Consider the following 16,668-nt stretch of genomic DNA (forward strand, 5'->3'; position numbering starts at 1 on the left):
AGTAAGAAAAATGACAAGAATTACATAACTGTAATATTCCAATGTCGAGATGGTTGGAATAAAGCATTTGGTAAGAGGTCACTTCGTTTAGAATGCTTTTGCTTTTATTTACAACTACTGACTTCTATGTTCTACATTTTTTCTTCTTCTAACCATAGTCTGAAACATTACATTGAGAATAATTAAGGAGAGAATTACATGAGTTTGTAATGTCTCCTCTTAATGACATTTGGAATATGTACATTAAGCTGAAATGGCCATTTCCTACGGGCACAGAAATCAATGGTTCAATAGGAATACAATTATATTTCTATTCCAAATGTACATCTTGCTCATACCTTCTGTCAATCCCTTTTATAAATTTATGTAAACATGAACAGGTCACTGATAATTCTTTTTTTTTTCTTCAGATGGATATAAGTATAGATCTTAGAGATTTTTCTACCATATCTGCTTATCCTTCATATATAAAGCTGGGCATATAAACTAGCAGATGTCACCTGACATTGAGATGATGGAGACCCATTCCATTTCAAAATATGTATTGTTTTTTTGATCACTGTTGGTGCATTGGCAAACATCTTCCGCTGCTTAAATAGGAGAATGTCACTGGTACTATTAACAAAAAGGTGAATTCAGAGTGACTGTTTTTTACACAGTTCTCATAGCAGGAACATCTTACTGACTTAATGGAGCTGCTCAAATCTGGTGAGATACAGTAGCTTCTACATGACTACAACATGTGCACTCATATTAAGGACTGAATAATGAGTTCCAGCCCTGAGCTATCATGTACTATTAAATATCACAGATCTACATGACAGTTTATAAAATATGAGAAAGCTCCAAATCCAGGTGAAAGAGGTTCTCACAAAAGAGAATGGCCATTCTACTTCTTTCTATCCTCATCCAGTACCTTCTTTCATTAGGAAGAGAATTTATGGAGTGAGAAGAAGCCTCACATATTCATCCAATGCAGCTCTGAAAAAATTTATTACCAGTGTGGCTGTGGAAAAGGATCTCCATAGAAAGCTGGATTATCCTAAGCATCCATATCCATTCACTAGCAGCTTCCAGAGAGAGAGGTGTAACAGAAGGATAGACAGTGGAGGGTTTTATATCATAAACTACAACATTACACTAATTTTTTATGTTGATTATTCAGAATCTCTTGTCTTTTATGGAGGGAACTACAGTCAAACTATTGCATCAGGTCCAGCTATGGTAACTTCAGGCATTTTCAGGAAGATGCAATAAGTTCTATAGAAGGCAGGTATAGTACAGTGTGCCTGCCTTTAAGCTTACAGTTTAATCCTTATTAGTTGGAGACTAGTTTATGCCCTCTATCATTATTAACCAAGTTTAATATTAGAAATTACAATTATTGAATAATTTTAAGGCAATGTATCAACTGCTGCAGCCTAGGTTGGTTTTCTTAAATCTGTGTTGTGTTCTGTATACTTTCTCATCTTTTTCTGCTTACACTGAGCATGAGAATGTTTTAAAGAGAGTTTCCAAAATAACATGGCTTGTTAAAAAGTTGAACACTGTATAATCTGGCTTCCACAGAGAAAAGATCAAGTTTTAGTGGGTCTGCAGCAGTCATTATTTCTTTATTAAAAATACTATATTCATATGCGTACTGTCTGCCTGAAACCCCAGTTCTATACTTCTGGCAGAATGAAGTGCTGCAGTGAAAAAGTACATCAGAAATGCAGGTTAAATATGTTAAGTATTTGATAAATAAGAAAAAAAAGGATGTTTTCATTTTAGATTTGGTGTTTTCTCCAGAATTTTAAAGCAATCTGCACACTTCCACCGACGTACAAAAAATATTAGCAAAGAAACGGGAGTAGCAGATAAATTATTCTGAAAAAGTAATGGCTGCTTGGAATTATTTTTACATAGCTGTACTCTAAAATCTCCCTCAGTAACAAAGTGCTCATTTAAAATGTATGAATTATTCAGTAATTTTTGAAACCCGAAGTTTGTGAAATGAGGGGAAAGTCCTGAAATAAAACTTTAAATCTGAATTTATTTAAAATGTAGTAAAACATATGTCTCCAATTACATGATTATTTTATAGCTGGAGGCATAGAAAACAATACGATTTGAAAACAAATCAGAATTACAATTCTTGACTGGATTATACCTCCTCCATGGTTCACGTGTTTTCCTCATGTTCCTCTCAAGTCTGCAACTTTTCCCCACAAGATATGGCCATGGTACAGCATTTTCACTACTGCATAACAACTTCTATTTTGCAGTCAATATCAAATAGAACTAAGAGGTTCTCAGTTCCCATATGCTCTATGCCTGATTTATTGGATGACTTTGTGCTATGTACGTCCCAGTCTTTTTTAAATCTCATCTCAAGTCTCTGAAAAATTAAGATAATATACTTGCTTACTTTTTGGGACGTTTTCAGGATTTAGGGAAGTTTGGAAGGTTTTTATATGCAAGCTGCTAAATAAGTCATTATTTGTCACTTAAATAAAGGAAACTTTATTATTTGAATGGCAATTATTACTTTTATGCCTGTAGCGATAGTAAAAGGAAGCTTAAATATGTCATGCTGGAGTGTCAGCACTTCCAAAATCATAAATATATAATGGGTCTTCAAGTTTTTCAAGGTAAGATCTTCGAAGTTTGTAGAGGATATTTCTTGTTCTGGTTGCTATGATGTTCTGTTTACTCACCCTATGACCAAATTGCAAAGACTAGCATATTGTACACACAGTTCATACTTTTTATAGCAGTAACTTGATCTTTAACTGGGAACAAACATCCATTCTATGCAAGTGAGAAAAGTCAACCTTTATATCAAAGTCCTAAAGGAATGGTTATCCTTTAATATTTTACAGGATTCTGGTTTGCTCTCACAAAGAAGAATGATGTCATTTACTCAAACTGCCTGAAGAATTGACTGGAAACTACAAGTTCTGTATTCATAACCCTTTAATTCACTTTAGTCAACCACCAACAATGTATAAAGTATCACCTTAATAACTGTGGCCATATGATTCATTTAGCAGGTCCTAAAAATATCCACCATTTACATAGTAATCCTAGCATCTAAGCCTACCTTAGAGCTATCTTCTCCTTCATCTTCATGGACTGAACTGGATGGTGAAGGAGTTGCAGATTTGCTTCCAGGTGGAGAGGGTGAGTTGTGAGGAACATTGTTTCCACCCATATTCAAACCAAGCTGTGCACTGAGCTGGGACTGGTTAATAGTAGTCAGCTGCCCGTGCTGCATCATTCCTGGCTGCCTAATATCTGCAGGTTGAACCCTTGGCCTCATGGTTGCCATCTGAGGATGGGAACTATACTGGGCTCCTTCTGTATTCCGTAAATCTTGCATCTACAAGAGGAAAAAAACTGTATTAAGCATATCACTAATAAAGTGTCCTGTTCTTTTAGACCTCTGTTGGCCTGATCGGCTATATAAGGCTTAAAAGAAATGGCATGTACTCAAATAAACATATAAATAAACTGGAAATAAACAGAATAGAAAATGATTGTCCTTTGCATAACACTGACTGTTACAAACTACTCAGGCTGTAGCCTCAGCCTGTGGGAATAACAAAAAGCACTGAAAGCTTGTTTCTTTTTAGGGGGAGCAAAAAGGCACTGCTTTCTGTAACTGCATTCAGAGTATTTCAGAAATGCTAACAAATGGAGGCAGGTTTGCATTCTGAAGTTTAGAGCCAGATCAGAACATTAATATCCTCAAAATTCAAGGCTATTTCCAGATCCTACTTCTTAAGATTTGCGTGTATTTGAGCTGCGAATTTGGAAGCTGGAGTTTTCAGAATTGGAATATCTGGTATTAAGTCCAAATCTATTATTCCTGGTGCTGCCCAATGAGATACTGGAATTTTAAGGTTTCAGACTGACAGAAGGATCCATTGATAGACTGATTAAATGAATTCTGAGTTGATTTGCTGCTGAGACATATATGAACAGAAAGCTCAGAAGTTGCAGGATTGACAAATGAATCCATTGTGCTATGTGGGTCACTGCTTCTCAGCATTAACAAGACATACTATTTTAATTCAAGCAACAAATTCATTCTCTGCAAGGATAAGAATTAAAAGCATTGGAGGATGAAACTCCTTTCTTGTCCGGAGGTCAAATGTACCATACACACACACTACAACAGATTCCCTACAATGTCTTTTCAGTATACTCATACCAAAACATGACAAAGGACAATGAGTATCAGGAAGCTCAGACTTAAGCTAGGGTGTTGTGTGGGTGATATAAAATTGAAGTGTCAATTCAAAGCTGAAGTGAAATAGATATAGTTGTCGTTCAGTGCATCAGACAAACATGTCATAAGTATCGAGTGGAATCTGACAATAACTACCATTGTATAAATTCCGTAATGATAAGCACACATATTAATAGTTCAATGTATTAATATAAACACATTTATCTACTGACAGTGTTTATTAGACTTGTCATCCAAAACATCTAAAGATGGCTCAGCTCTTTTTTAACTTTGAATACCTCATGACTTCTATAACCTATCTGTCTCTCACACACACTCTCCTATATATCAGAGGAATCTGTGAGATACCTCACTACCAGTTATGCACAGGAATAGGAAAGATAAACCTGTAGCTTCACCTTTTCTCTCATTAGTAAGAAATCACAAATTTTAGGGATATATTTTATGAGCTTGGAGATTGATTTTTGTAAGGCTGACTGGCTGGCAGTAAATTAAACTTATAATAGCATTAGTTCTGGAATACTAACCACTTTAAATGCACGTGTATCTCTGAGAAGTATTTGGAATACATTCTGCAAACATAATTATACCTGTATTTATATTGCTTTAGAAATTAATAGCTTTTGGTAAAAAGGGGTTATCTATACAAATATGTTCAAGTTTCCTTAATGAATATTATAGCACCAGAGGAAAGGAGTCAGAGCAGTGTATGAAATCAATTGAAGGCTGAAATCTGAATCCTGACAGGCATTCATATGTTTAAAGATTGCTACTGAGTGTTTGTTCCCTTCCCTTTAGTACCACCTCCCCTTCAAACATATTAGCCATGAAAGCTATCGTTATCACTGCCTCTGGCACACAATCCACACCAAAGCAGTTGTGCCGTGAAGCTCTAACCGCTGCTTGGCCCTATCTCCCCCAGTCCAGCTGTGTCACTGAACAGCAAGCAGTTGGTTCAGGATGAGCAGGGAGGCAGGCTGCCCCCAGGCCCTCTCCAGAGGGTGTTCACCAGCTGCTGTGCGGCCTGGTGCCAGATCCCTGGTGAGCTGGGGAAGGAGGCACCCCCAAAGCCTCCTGCTCACCCTGTCAGCTGCATGTGACACCCAGCACAGCCCAGAACCCTCCCAGGGGATTTTGCATTAGGCAATGTGTTGCCAGCAGGTTGAGGGAGGTGCTCCTTCCTCTCTCTCTGCTCATCACTGGAGAGGCCACACCTGGAGCACTGTGTCCAGTTCTGTGTTCCTCAGTACAAGAGAGAACTGGACATATTGGAGAGTGTCTAGTGAAGGGCCACATAGATGACTAAGGGACTGGAGCACCTCTCCTGTGAGGAGAGGCTGAGAGGGCTGGGACTCAGAAGACTAAGCTCAGGGGGATCTCATTCATTTGAAAAAATACCTAAAGAGAAGGTGCAAAGAAGATGGAGTCACATCCTTTCAGTGGCACCTAGTTTGAGGACAAGAGGCAACGGGCACAAACTGGAAGAGGAGGTTCCCTCAGAACACCTGGCAGCACTTCTGCGCTGTGCAGGTGACAGAGCACTGGCACAGGCTGCCCAGAGGCTGTGGAATCTCCTCCTTGGAAACCTTCAGCAGCTGCCTGGATATGAGCCTGGACCCCTGCTCTGGTGTCCCTGCTGGAGCGGGGGTTGCACCAGATAAACCCTGCCACCTGCAGGCATTCTGTGATGCTGTGGTTATGTGAACGTGTACCCAAATGATTTTATGAACTCTGGAATAGAAACAAACATTATCTGAAACTCCAAACAACTGTTTCAGTCTTCTGAATGAATTTGCCAAGTATCTACTTCATTGAAAGCAGAGCAAAGGTTATAATTTTAATTGCTTTTTTTCCCAAGCAAAATGCAATAAACTTGTTATTTTTCAAACACTCTCCCCTTTATTAAAAACTTTTTATATGAACTTCCAATTATTACCCGGTAGATACTGCAGAGCATTCCTTATTTGTCATCTTTAAAACAGCATAGTCTATGTTCAGTTTTAGCTTCAGCATTGAACACTCAGTTTGTTTTCAGATAACATGATGCCAGTCAGACAGCATTGGACATATCCCATTACAAAATATGTATATACGTATTTGAAAGGATCGGTCCTTTGAATTTTTAGATTGATACAAGGAAACCCTTACAATACCAGGAGTAAGCAGCATGGAGACAGCTTGCTTAAAAGTACATGTTCCCTAAGCCAGAAGCCATCACCTAAGGGACCTGCCTGCAGAGAAGAGCAATACCTGGGAACATGCCAGTGACATCCATGAACTGAGCTGTGACCCTCAGCAAGGAGAATGCATGTGGCTCTGCATCTACAGATGAGATTTCTGTCTCGCTTCTCTCCTGCACTGCAGAGCCTTCCCAAATCCTGATCCTTCCTCGAGTAACAAGGAGGCTAAGAAAATGGAAATTTGAGTCAGAATAGGCAGCTGACCACATTAACTGTGAAAAGTTACTATGTAATACTGCGGAAAGCATGTAATGATGAATATTCAGGTTTCTAAAGAATCAACAGACTTCAAGAATAGTCCTGTCACTGAAAACCACATACTTCCATTGCTGCTGTGGTGTGATGGTATGCCCCTGTCTCAAACACACTGATGACCTATCTCTGTGAGAACAGTGGGACTGATCGCACACATTCTCTGTCAGCATTGCAAGCAAAGTATGACCAATTCCATACAAAGTACTTCAAAACCAGAAGCTTCCTATTGCTTGTTCTTCCAAGATGGAGCCCACCATAGTGCGGCTGTGCTGGAGCCATATCCAATATGCAGAAACAATATTGCAAACACACTTCACTGAATACAAAGACAAAGACAAATCTTGCCTGATGGCAGAATGCCAAACAGAAGAACAAAGTTAAAGAATTTGCGTGCTGCAAAAAATAAGGATAGTCTTAAAATGATGCCTTCGATGGCCTGTCTGATTAGGTAATAATGATAATATTTGGCACTTTAATATCATTCCCCATCTGTCAATTCCAGGACGCTTCACTACTTGTTCTATACTCAGCTTTAGAATGTGTCTGGTTTTATTTTGGTTTCACTAATGCAGAAGATATGATACAATTCTTTTTACGGCTATATATATATATATTTGTTTGCATTTTGCTTATAAGCAGAAATGGAGCATCTACCTATGTAAGTGTTTGACTATGAGTTAAAAAACATTGTAAGAGTACCAAATTTTGAGGTGTATACCAATAACCCACCTAATAGGAAAGTAGTTAGTACACTACCAGAAAAATCCATTTGTTGTCTGCCTGAAAACAAGCTCCTAATGCCCTGCTCAGAGCTCGTAAGGTAGTAAGAATAAAACTAAAGTGCATGAAACATCAGACCATCGTTTTCCCTACCAGCCTAAAGCAATAATTAAGAAAAGTGTGCTATGCAGAATAGGGCAATATCATCCCTACACAAAATCATCTCACTGTAGGACAATACAAAAACAGTACCCTAATCACAGAATCACAGAAAATAGTGCTAGAAAGGACCTCAACAGGTTATTTAGTCCAACACTTTATCTCACAGCAGGATTAGTTATATCTAAATCATTTCTGACAGATGTTTGTCTAACCTCTTCATAACCTCCCCAGGCAATTCTTGTGCTTAACTATCCTTACAGTGGAAAGGGCTTTTTTCCGTAATGTCTCACCTAAATCTCGTTTGTTGTAATTTAAACCTACTACTTTTTACTTTACTCCCAGTGGACATGAGGAATGTTTTTCCCCTTATTTACAGAAAAGCTGCACACACTGGAAAGCTATTATGAATTTCCTTTCAGTTTTCTCTTCTTTAGACTAAACAACCATACCTGAAGATTGAAAGACTTTTTTTTTCATATGCTGTGTTTTCTGCACCTTTGATCATTCTTCCTGCTGTCCTCTGGACTATGTTCAATGGTCTTTCTCTTTCTTGAAATACCATGCTGCAAACTCCACAAAATACACATATTTTTATCTGACAGAGCTTTCAGATTGAATCCTTCAAGTTTCTCACAGAATCTAGGATAAAGCATTAAAAAAAAATCCCTAATAATTTGTCTTCCTGATGTAAGCTGGTTACTCATGCAAGATGCAAAGAGAGTCAAATGGCAGGACCCGTAACTAACAACCCAGAAGCTGGCTTTAGGAAGCAAAGAAGTTTCTTTCTAAGAAACATTAGGCAGGCAGTTTCAATCAGAATGTGATGTTAGCAAAATAATTTCCATGTTATTTTTCTTGTTATAACTAAGAGCTATGATGCAATCTCTCTCTCAAAAACTGTAAGGTTTCAAATTGTTCCTCCTTACTTAAACACATTTCTAATAAATGTAATTCTTAACTGAAAGAAGAAAGAGACGTTGCCTTAACAGAATGAAGTACATATGACAGGTCTAAACATATGCAAGAAACGCTAGGGATTATAGACTGGAGATGAAAATGTTAAAATTGAAGGAGAAAGGCTTACTCTCTGAAGTAAGTGAAAATCATATATCTCACTACCCTGAGCAAATTCATAGCAAGCACAGCAGGCATTATTTCTAGTACCACCACCAGGTCATATGGAGATTTCTGCTTAGTTTTTATACAAGGTGAGAGATCATACAAACTTCTCTGAGAGACCTGGTGGAAGTGGTTGATGGTCATCTACTTATTGTCTAGAAGTTCAAGGTAAATCAAAGAGAAATGTTATTGTGAGAAATACAACTGCACACTATTGTGAAGCTACGGATTGCAGTTTAACCCAGCAGGCAGCCCAGCACCACACAGCTATTCACTCAATCCCATCAGTGGGACATCAGAAAAAGTTAAGTCTTAGGTTGAGATAAAGACAGTTTAATAGCATAGAAAAGGAAAAGGTAATAATAATAACAATAATAATAATAAAAAGAATATGCAAAGCAAGTGATGCACAATGCAGTTGCTCACCACTAGTTGACTGATGCCCAGCCAGACCCCAAGCAGCAGCTGCTCTGCCCTCCAACTCCCCCATTTTATTGTTCTGCATGATGCCATATGGTATGAGGTATCCCTCTGACCAGTTTGAGTCAGTTCTAGTTCCACTCCCTCCCATCTCTTTCTGTACCCCTAGCTCCTTTCTGGCAGGGCATTTTGAGAAGCAGAAAAGTCCTTGACTGAGCGTAAGCACTGTTCAACAGCAAAAAAACATTGGAGTGCTATCAACTTTATTCTCATTCTCAATCCAAAACACAGCACCATATCAACTACTAGTATGACAGTTAACTCTTTCCCATCCGAAAAAAAGGACAGTACATTACAATCAATTAATTCAAATAAAGATTTGGGGAGAAAAACTTAGGGAATCTTGAAGTTTTACTTATGACAATATCCACAGTATTTTGAGAAGAGCAACAACCCTAAGCCTAACCCTAATTCTTCTTCACTGATGTCATTCATCTTTGTCACTATATAGGTGCCACTGATGTTCCTCGTTCGGCTGAAAGGATTTCTGTTATTAGTATTCATAATGATATTCCTAGAACAACTTGTGCCGGTACCTGTGCCATATTAAAATTGAATGTTTGTTTCAGTTATGGCAAACTCCTAAAAAGTAATGAGATTTGCTTAAAAATTTTACAGCTTTTATTGTAAATGGTTTGTCTTCTATTGTAAACCAATGCATGTCTGCAAGGTGTTTTACAGTAACACAGGGAAGCTCATTAAAAAAGAAAAAAGAAGAAAAAAATCTGAATTCCTCTATAATCATAGAATCATAGAATCTTTTCAGTTGGAGAGAACTCTTAATGGTCATCTAGTCCAACTCCCCTGGAAGGAAAAGGGACATCTGCAGCTAGATCAGGTTACTCAGAGCCCCATCTAGCCTGACTTTGAATGACTCCAGGGACAGGGCATGCACCACACCTCTGGACAACTTTTTTCAGTGCTTCACTACCCTTCTTGTAAAGAAAAGTTTAAATCTCCCCTCTTCTAGTTTGAAACCGTTTCCCTTGTCCTGTCACAACAGACCCTGCTAAGGAGTCTGTCTCCTTCTTTCTTATAGTCCCCCTTTTAGATACTGAAAGGCCACAATGAGGTCTCCCCAGAGCCTTTTCTTCTCCAGGTCAAAAAGCACCAGCTCTCTCAGCCTGTCGTCATAAGGAAAGCATTCTGTCCCTTGAATCAATTTTGTGGCCCTCCTCTGGATGCACTCCAACAGGTCCATGTCTCCCCTGTATTGAGAACTCCACATCTGGGTGCAGAACTCCAAGTTCCTCAAGACCTTGCACCTGGCTTTGTTGAATCTCATGAGGTTCTCATGAGCCCACTGCTTGAGCCTGTCTAAGTTTCTCTGGATGGCATCTCGTCCCTCAGACCTGTTGACTGCATCACATCTTGTCCTCTGCAAACTTGCTGAGAGTGCACTCGATCCCACTGTCATACTGACCCCTGAGGGACACCACTTGCCACTGATCTCCATCTGGATATTGAGCCACTGAATAACACCCTCTGGGTAGGATCTCGCAACAAGTTCCTTGTCCATAGAACAGTCCACCCATCAAATTCATATCTTTCCAATTTGGAGAGAAGAATATTGCGAGGGATCTTGTCAAAGGCCTTACTGAAATCCAGATAGATGATATCAGTGGCTCTTCCTTTATCCACTGATGCAGTTATGAGATCATAGAATGCTACTAGATTGGTCAGGCAGGACTTGCCCTCGGTGAAGCTATTCTGGTTGTCTTATATCACTTCCCTCTCTTCCATGTCCCTTAGAATAGCTTCCAGGAGGATCTGTTCCATGATCTTCCCTGGCACAGAGGTGAAGCTAACAGATCAGTAGTTCCCTGGGTTGTCCTTTCTACTCTTCTTAAAAATGGGTGTGGCATTGCCTTTCCTGACTGCTATGACTTTTCAAATATAATTGAGAGTGGCTTGATGACCACATCAGTCAATTTCCTTAGGACTCTGGGATGCAACTCATCAGGATGCATAGACTTATGGATGTTCACATTCCTCAGATGGTCTTTAATGTGATCTTTGCTTACATCAAGAAAAGGCATTGTTTCCTCAGTCCCCACCTTCTGACCCATGCGCTTGAGGGCTGTGTGAAGAGTTGCCAGTGAAAACTGAGGCAGAAAGTTGTTGAGTACCTTAGCCTTCTCCTTGTCTGTTGTTACCAGCCTGCCTGTGTTGCTCACTAGGGAGAGTATGCCCTCTTGGACTTTCCTTTTCCTATAGAAGCCTTTTTTATCCTTCTTTGCACTCCTTGCCAAGCCCAGATCCAGCTGAACTGTGGCCTTCCTGACCCCATCTCTACATAGTCTGGCAGCATCCCTATACTCCTCCTAGGTTATGTGTCCCTGCTTCCACTGCCTGTGCATTTTCTTCTTGTTCTCCAGTTTGGCCAACAGGTCCCAGTTCAGCTATGCTGGTCTCCTGCCTTCTTTTCCTGACTTCCTACATCTAGAGAAGGAGAGCTCTTGTATCCTAAGGAAAGCTTCCATAAGGATCTGCGAGCTCTGCTCCTCTCCCCTGCCCTTGAGAGCAGTTTCCCAGGGGGTTTTCTTGACTAGCTCGCTGAAGAGCTGGAATTTGGCTCTCCAAAAATTTGGTATCCTGATTTTACTCTTTGTCCAAAATCCCTGAGGAGCATGAACTCCACTATTGCATGGTCACTACAGCCCAGACTTGACTCTGCCAGTAAAGGTTTAAAAGGAATAAAAAGGACAGCATTAAGTGGCTAGATAGTTTTTTTGGCACACTGAAAAGGAACTGTGTTTGGGAGACTCTAACCATCCTTTATGGTGAAAACAAATAATTGAAAAACCTAAAAGCTTGATAACTTTTTTTAATTATCCAAATTCACTCAATATTTATCACAGATTTGGAGCTAACTTTAAATTTAAGGTAGCCTAAAAATATGGAAATGTTCATTCTATGCCAAAACTTTCACTCAGTTCATAATGATGGTAAGCAGTAGTCATAGAATCACAAGAGTAATCAAGTCAAACTCCTGGCTCCACAAAGGATTACCCAAAATTCAAAAAATATTTCTGATATTGTTGTTCAAACTCTTTGTGAACTCCAAGAGGTTTGGTGCTGTGATATCCCATGGTTATTCACAGCATATCGGTAGTTAGGTTTTAGATTAATTTCAAGTGAATTAAAAGCAAACCATACGGTTTCATGTGTTGTTTCACAATGTGGTGATGATATTGAATGTGGTAATATAAAAGTATTTGAACATCTATATTTGTACAATAGAGAAGAACAAAAAGTGACCCCAATATTTAGAAGTTTGAAATCTGACGAGTTAGGATTCACTGGTCAGAGCAGATAAAGCTGTAACTGATGTGTATGCCCTGCCAGGAACAAAGGCAGATCAAACCCTAAGTTCCACAGATCTTTGCATACAGTAAAAGAAGGAATCATATCTATAACCAAGCCTTCTTCTTATATATATAAAAGAATGACTGCTAAAGAAAGGTTTGTTACGATAGCTAAAGTTCCTGTAAAATGACCACAAAGAACCATTTAAAACACATTAAAAGGAATAACCCAAAGTGCCACCTAATAGAAAAAAAGGATGTGTGTTTTCATCCTCTCATTTTTACAATTCTCTTCTGTATCAGCTAACTGCAAAATGAAAAACTGAGTTTTAAAGTAAGTGGGTATTTGGGAAATATTTTAGTTTTGTACACAAGTGCATTTTATATTCTATGCCCAATGTATTTTCAGGACAAAATGAATGGGTCATTCAAAATTTGTGTTGATTAGGAAAATAGTCTTAAAATCAAACAGCAGAAACCTTACATGTAAAAAGAACCCTAAAGTAAAAAAAAAAAAAAAAAAACCCTATTAATTTTACTACTCTAATCTTTCCAAAATCATTCTGTTAGAAATTAAACCACTTTTCGTTGCTTTATATAGTATTCTTTCTGTAAGTGATCTTAAGCTCCTTTAAAACAATTATATACTCAAAATTTGACTGCAAAATTTTATAGTGCAATCGCATAATGACAAGAATGCAATAATATACAGTTTCTATATTTCTCAGTATACAGTTAATTTGGTGACTATTAACATTCTTTTCTACTTTATGTTTTAATATCCTTTGAGTCACACAGGACTAAGGTCTCAAAACTAATCATAAAAAACTACCGACTGCTATTCACTCTAATATAATAACCCTTTATTTAAAACAACCTCCAATAAATTTCATTATAAGAAGTTATTAAAAGGGTTAAAAACCTATTAAATGTCAAAGAATTTGCCTGACTCAAACTTCTAATAAAGAAACAGAATAGGCTTTCTTTCTGAATTATTTAAATCTTTACTGACTGTGCACTGAACCATGAAATTAGAAAAGTGTTATTAGAAGTGTTCTCTGGTTTTTATAAAAGTTGTAGCACAGAATGTATCAAACCACAGTCTTTAACCAGTCTAGTTAAAGAAATAGGTTTTTAATCCTGAATACATGGTTTTCACTGATATAAAAGGTCATAATTAAAAATCTGGCCTGGAAGCTGAAGATAATAAAATTATTATTACAGGAGCATACATGTTCATTTAGTACATTCTAGATGCATGTTACCATTTCAATTTGGACAAATATCTTCAATTTTGTTTGATCTTGCGAAGTCCACTTATTTGGATCCTCTCAGCAAACAATTAAGCTTTTAATAATGACTCATTTTAAAGAATTAATGGTGAATAATGTGTGTTATCTTTTTCCCTTTTTAAAGTGTCTAATACTTAACATCAGGTATAGGTAGACAGCAGACAAATGGAATCTAGGATGTACAAGTCAAATATTCTGGAACACATCTCCTGATAACAATATTATCCCTTCAATGCATTTTGCAAATATCAACTGAACTATTTTCTGTTTCTCCAATTATTTACATAAGGAAAACCATAATCCATTTCATGTTTACTTTGGTGATGCTGAAGAACACCTGAGTCAGCAGTGTATTCACAAAACTCAAACACATCTGAATCAATAGCCTTTCATCACAACAAATGAAGTAAAAAAGACAAATGTGAAATAATGTTTCCCCTTCCTTTAGAGAATAAAAATAGAAGCATCCAAAGGACATGAAAAGATTAGATCTAGGAATAAAGAAATACATCCTTGGAAATACTGCAAGCAGTTCTAAACTGTGCTTGCTACAGGGCAGGAGGGGAACAGAGACGACTGCGGTTGTTTTGGCAGTGCTTTGCTCCTGTGACTGGCCCAAAACAACACAGTTGCCAACATGATATTACTGAAACCTTTGTCGAGTTCTGCTCTGCTCTTCTCCACTCCATTCCATTCCATTCCATTCCATTCCATTCCATTCCATTCCATTCCATTCCATTCCATTCCATTCCATTCCACTGTATTCTACTCTGTTTGTTTTTTAAAGATGTTCACCACACTATGAAACTGTCTTCCTTCCTACTATCTTTTATGTGTTGTTTATTCTATCTGCTCTAACAGACAAAGGCAACCTGACCACGTTGTGCATCTCTTTTACCACAATGTTAAGCTCCATAGAAACATTTACATTAATAAAAGCATATGGAGAGTCTTTCTTGAATTAGTATCACTCCCTGTAGATGATTTGTAAATTTTCCAACAGGGAAATTGGGAGGAGCTGTCCAGATGAGAGCAGAGTATGCTAAGCATAGAGCAGGACTAGGGATGTAGCTAAGTGCATAGCTGTGTGTCTCTCCATGATGCCAATATATCTGTCTCTGAATTGTGTCTTACATATTTTAAATATTTTAATATTTTAGTGTTAGTATTTAGAAGATTAGGGGATTTATCATTTAAACAATTTGATTTGCAATGAGGTATTCATATACATCACATTACATATTTCAAAATAAAGCGTAGCTTGCACAGCATTTAGAAGATATTTGAGATAAATTGGAAATAATAGAATCACACTGGGATGATTAAATGAAGGTATTCAAGGCTGTTTACAAAGCAAAAAATGTGACTTGAGCATATTATTTATTATGTTAAGATTGGCTCCATGTGAATAATTTGGGTATGCTAGTGTCTATATTTTTAGGACAATACAGATACAGTCATTTGCTATCTTGATAGGTCTGAGAGTCTTTCAGAAAGATGTAGAACCATTGAATGACCAAGTAACCCTTTGAATTCCAGTCAGTTCAGGCTCTTGCACTGATTTAATGAGCTTAATTTCAGTAAGAGGTGACTGTCCAAGCAGAATTTACTAGATCTGCATTCACTAATGACAGGTAAAACAAGGAAAAATACAGAAAGGTGAAACATAAAATTTAAGATATATAATTGCACAACATTCCTGATAATTCCATAGTGTATATCATGTCGGCTCATGCTCTTCCTTGATTCTTGTCACTTCCTGAGAAAGCTCATTCCTCAATTTGTATTAGCTAAAATATTTTAATGCACAGCAAAAATGCAATGCAACCTTTGACTTAAGGAAAGCCAACTTTGACCTCTTCAAGGACCTATTTGGAGGTATCCGACGGGTTACAGCATTGGAAAGTAAGGGGGCCCAAGAGAGTAAGTTGATATTCATGCACCACTTCCTCCAAGCTCAAGATCCCTAAGAGTAAGAAATCAGGCAAAGGTGACAGGAGATCTGCATGGTTGAGCGAGGTACTCATGGAAAAACTCAAATGGATGAAGAAAGTTTATGGAATGTGGGAAGAGGGTCTGGCCACTTGGGAGGAATATAGGAATGCTGTCAGAAAGACTAAGATCCACTTGGAATTAAATCTGGAGAGGGAGGTCAAGGACAACAAGAAGCACTTCTTTAAGTGTATCAATAGCAAAAAAGGACTAAGGATAATGTGGGCCTGCTGCTGAATGAGGTGGGTGTCCTGGTAATGGAGGCCACTGGGAAGGTGGAGTTACTGAATGGCTTGTTTGCTTCAGTCTTTACTAATAAGACTGGCTCTCAGGAATCCCAGACTCTGGTGGTAAGAGAGAGGGTCTGGAGAAAGCAAGACTTCCTGTTGGTCAAGGAGGAGCTGGTCAGAGACCGTCTATGGAAAACAGATGCACACAAATCTGTGGGTTCCTATGAGATGCACACATGAGTGCTGAGGGATTTGGCAGAAGTGATTTTCAAACCATTGCCTATCATCTGTGAAAGGTCATGGAGAACAGAAAAGGGGCCAGAAGACTGGAGGAAAGCTAACGTCACTTCATTCTTTAAAAAAGGCAAGAAGGAGGATCCAGGAAACTATAGGGCAATCAGTCTAATCTCAGTCCTTGGGAAGAAGATGGAATAACTTATTCTGGATATCATCTCTAAGCAAGTAGAAGAAAAGAATGTTATCAGAAGTATTTAACATGGGTTCACCAAGGGGAAATCACATTTGACCAATCTTTTAGCATTCTATGATGTCATGACTGGGTGGGTAGATGAGAGAAGAGCAGTGGATACTGTCTACTTTGACTTCAGCAAGGCGTCTGACACCATCTCCACA

General features: G+C 38.2%; 1 protein-coding gene across 4 annotated transcripts in view; it reads right to left on the reverse strand.

Moving 5' to 3' along the window:
• The window catches only part of TOX (thymocyte selection associated high mobility group box), a 225,183-nt gene that overhangs the window by 40,081 nt on the left and 168,434 nt on the right, over positions 1 to 16,668 (reverse strand). For 3 of the 4 annotated variants that reach the window (XM_021386698.1, XM_021386700.1, XM_021386699.1), the window contains exon 4: positions 3,086 to 3,364. The exons of the other annotated variant lie outside the window; for it this stretch is intronic. In XM_021386698.1, coding sequence (XP_021242373.1) covers positions 3,086 to 3,364 — 279 coding nt within the window. The remainder of the gene's footprint in view (positions 1 to 3,085; positions 3,365 to 16,668) is intronic. 4 annotated transcript variants of the gene reach the window in all.

Source organism: Numida meleagris, chromosome 2 (genome assembly GCF_002078875.1).
Source record: "Numida meleagris isolate 19003 breed g44 Domestic line chromosome 2, NumMel1.0, whole genome shotgun sequence".
Lineage (NCBI taxonomy): Eukaryota > Metazoa > Chordata > Aves > Galliformes > Numididae > Numida > Numida meleagris.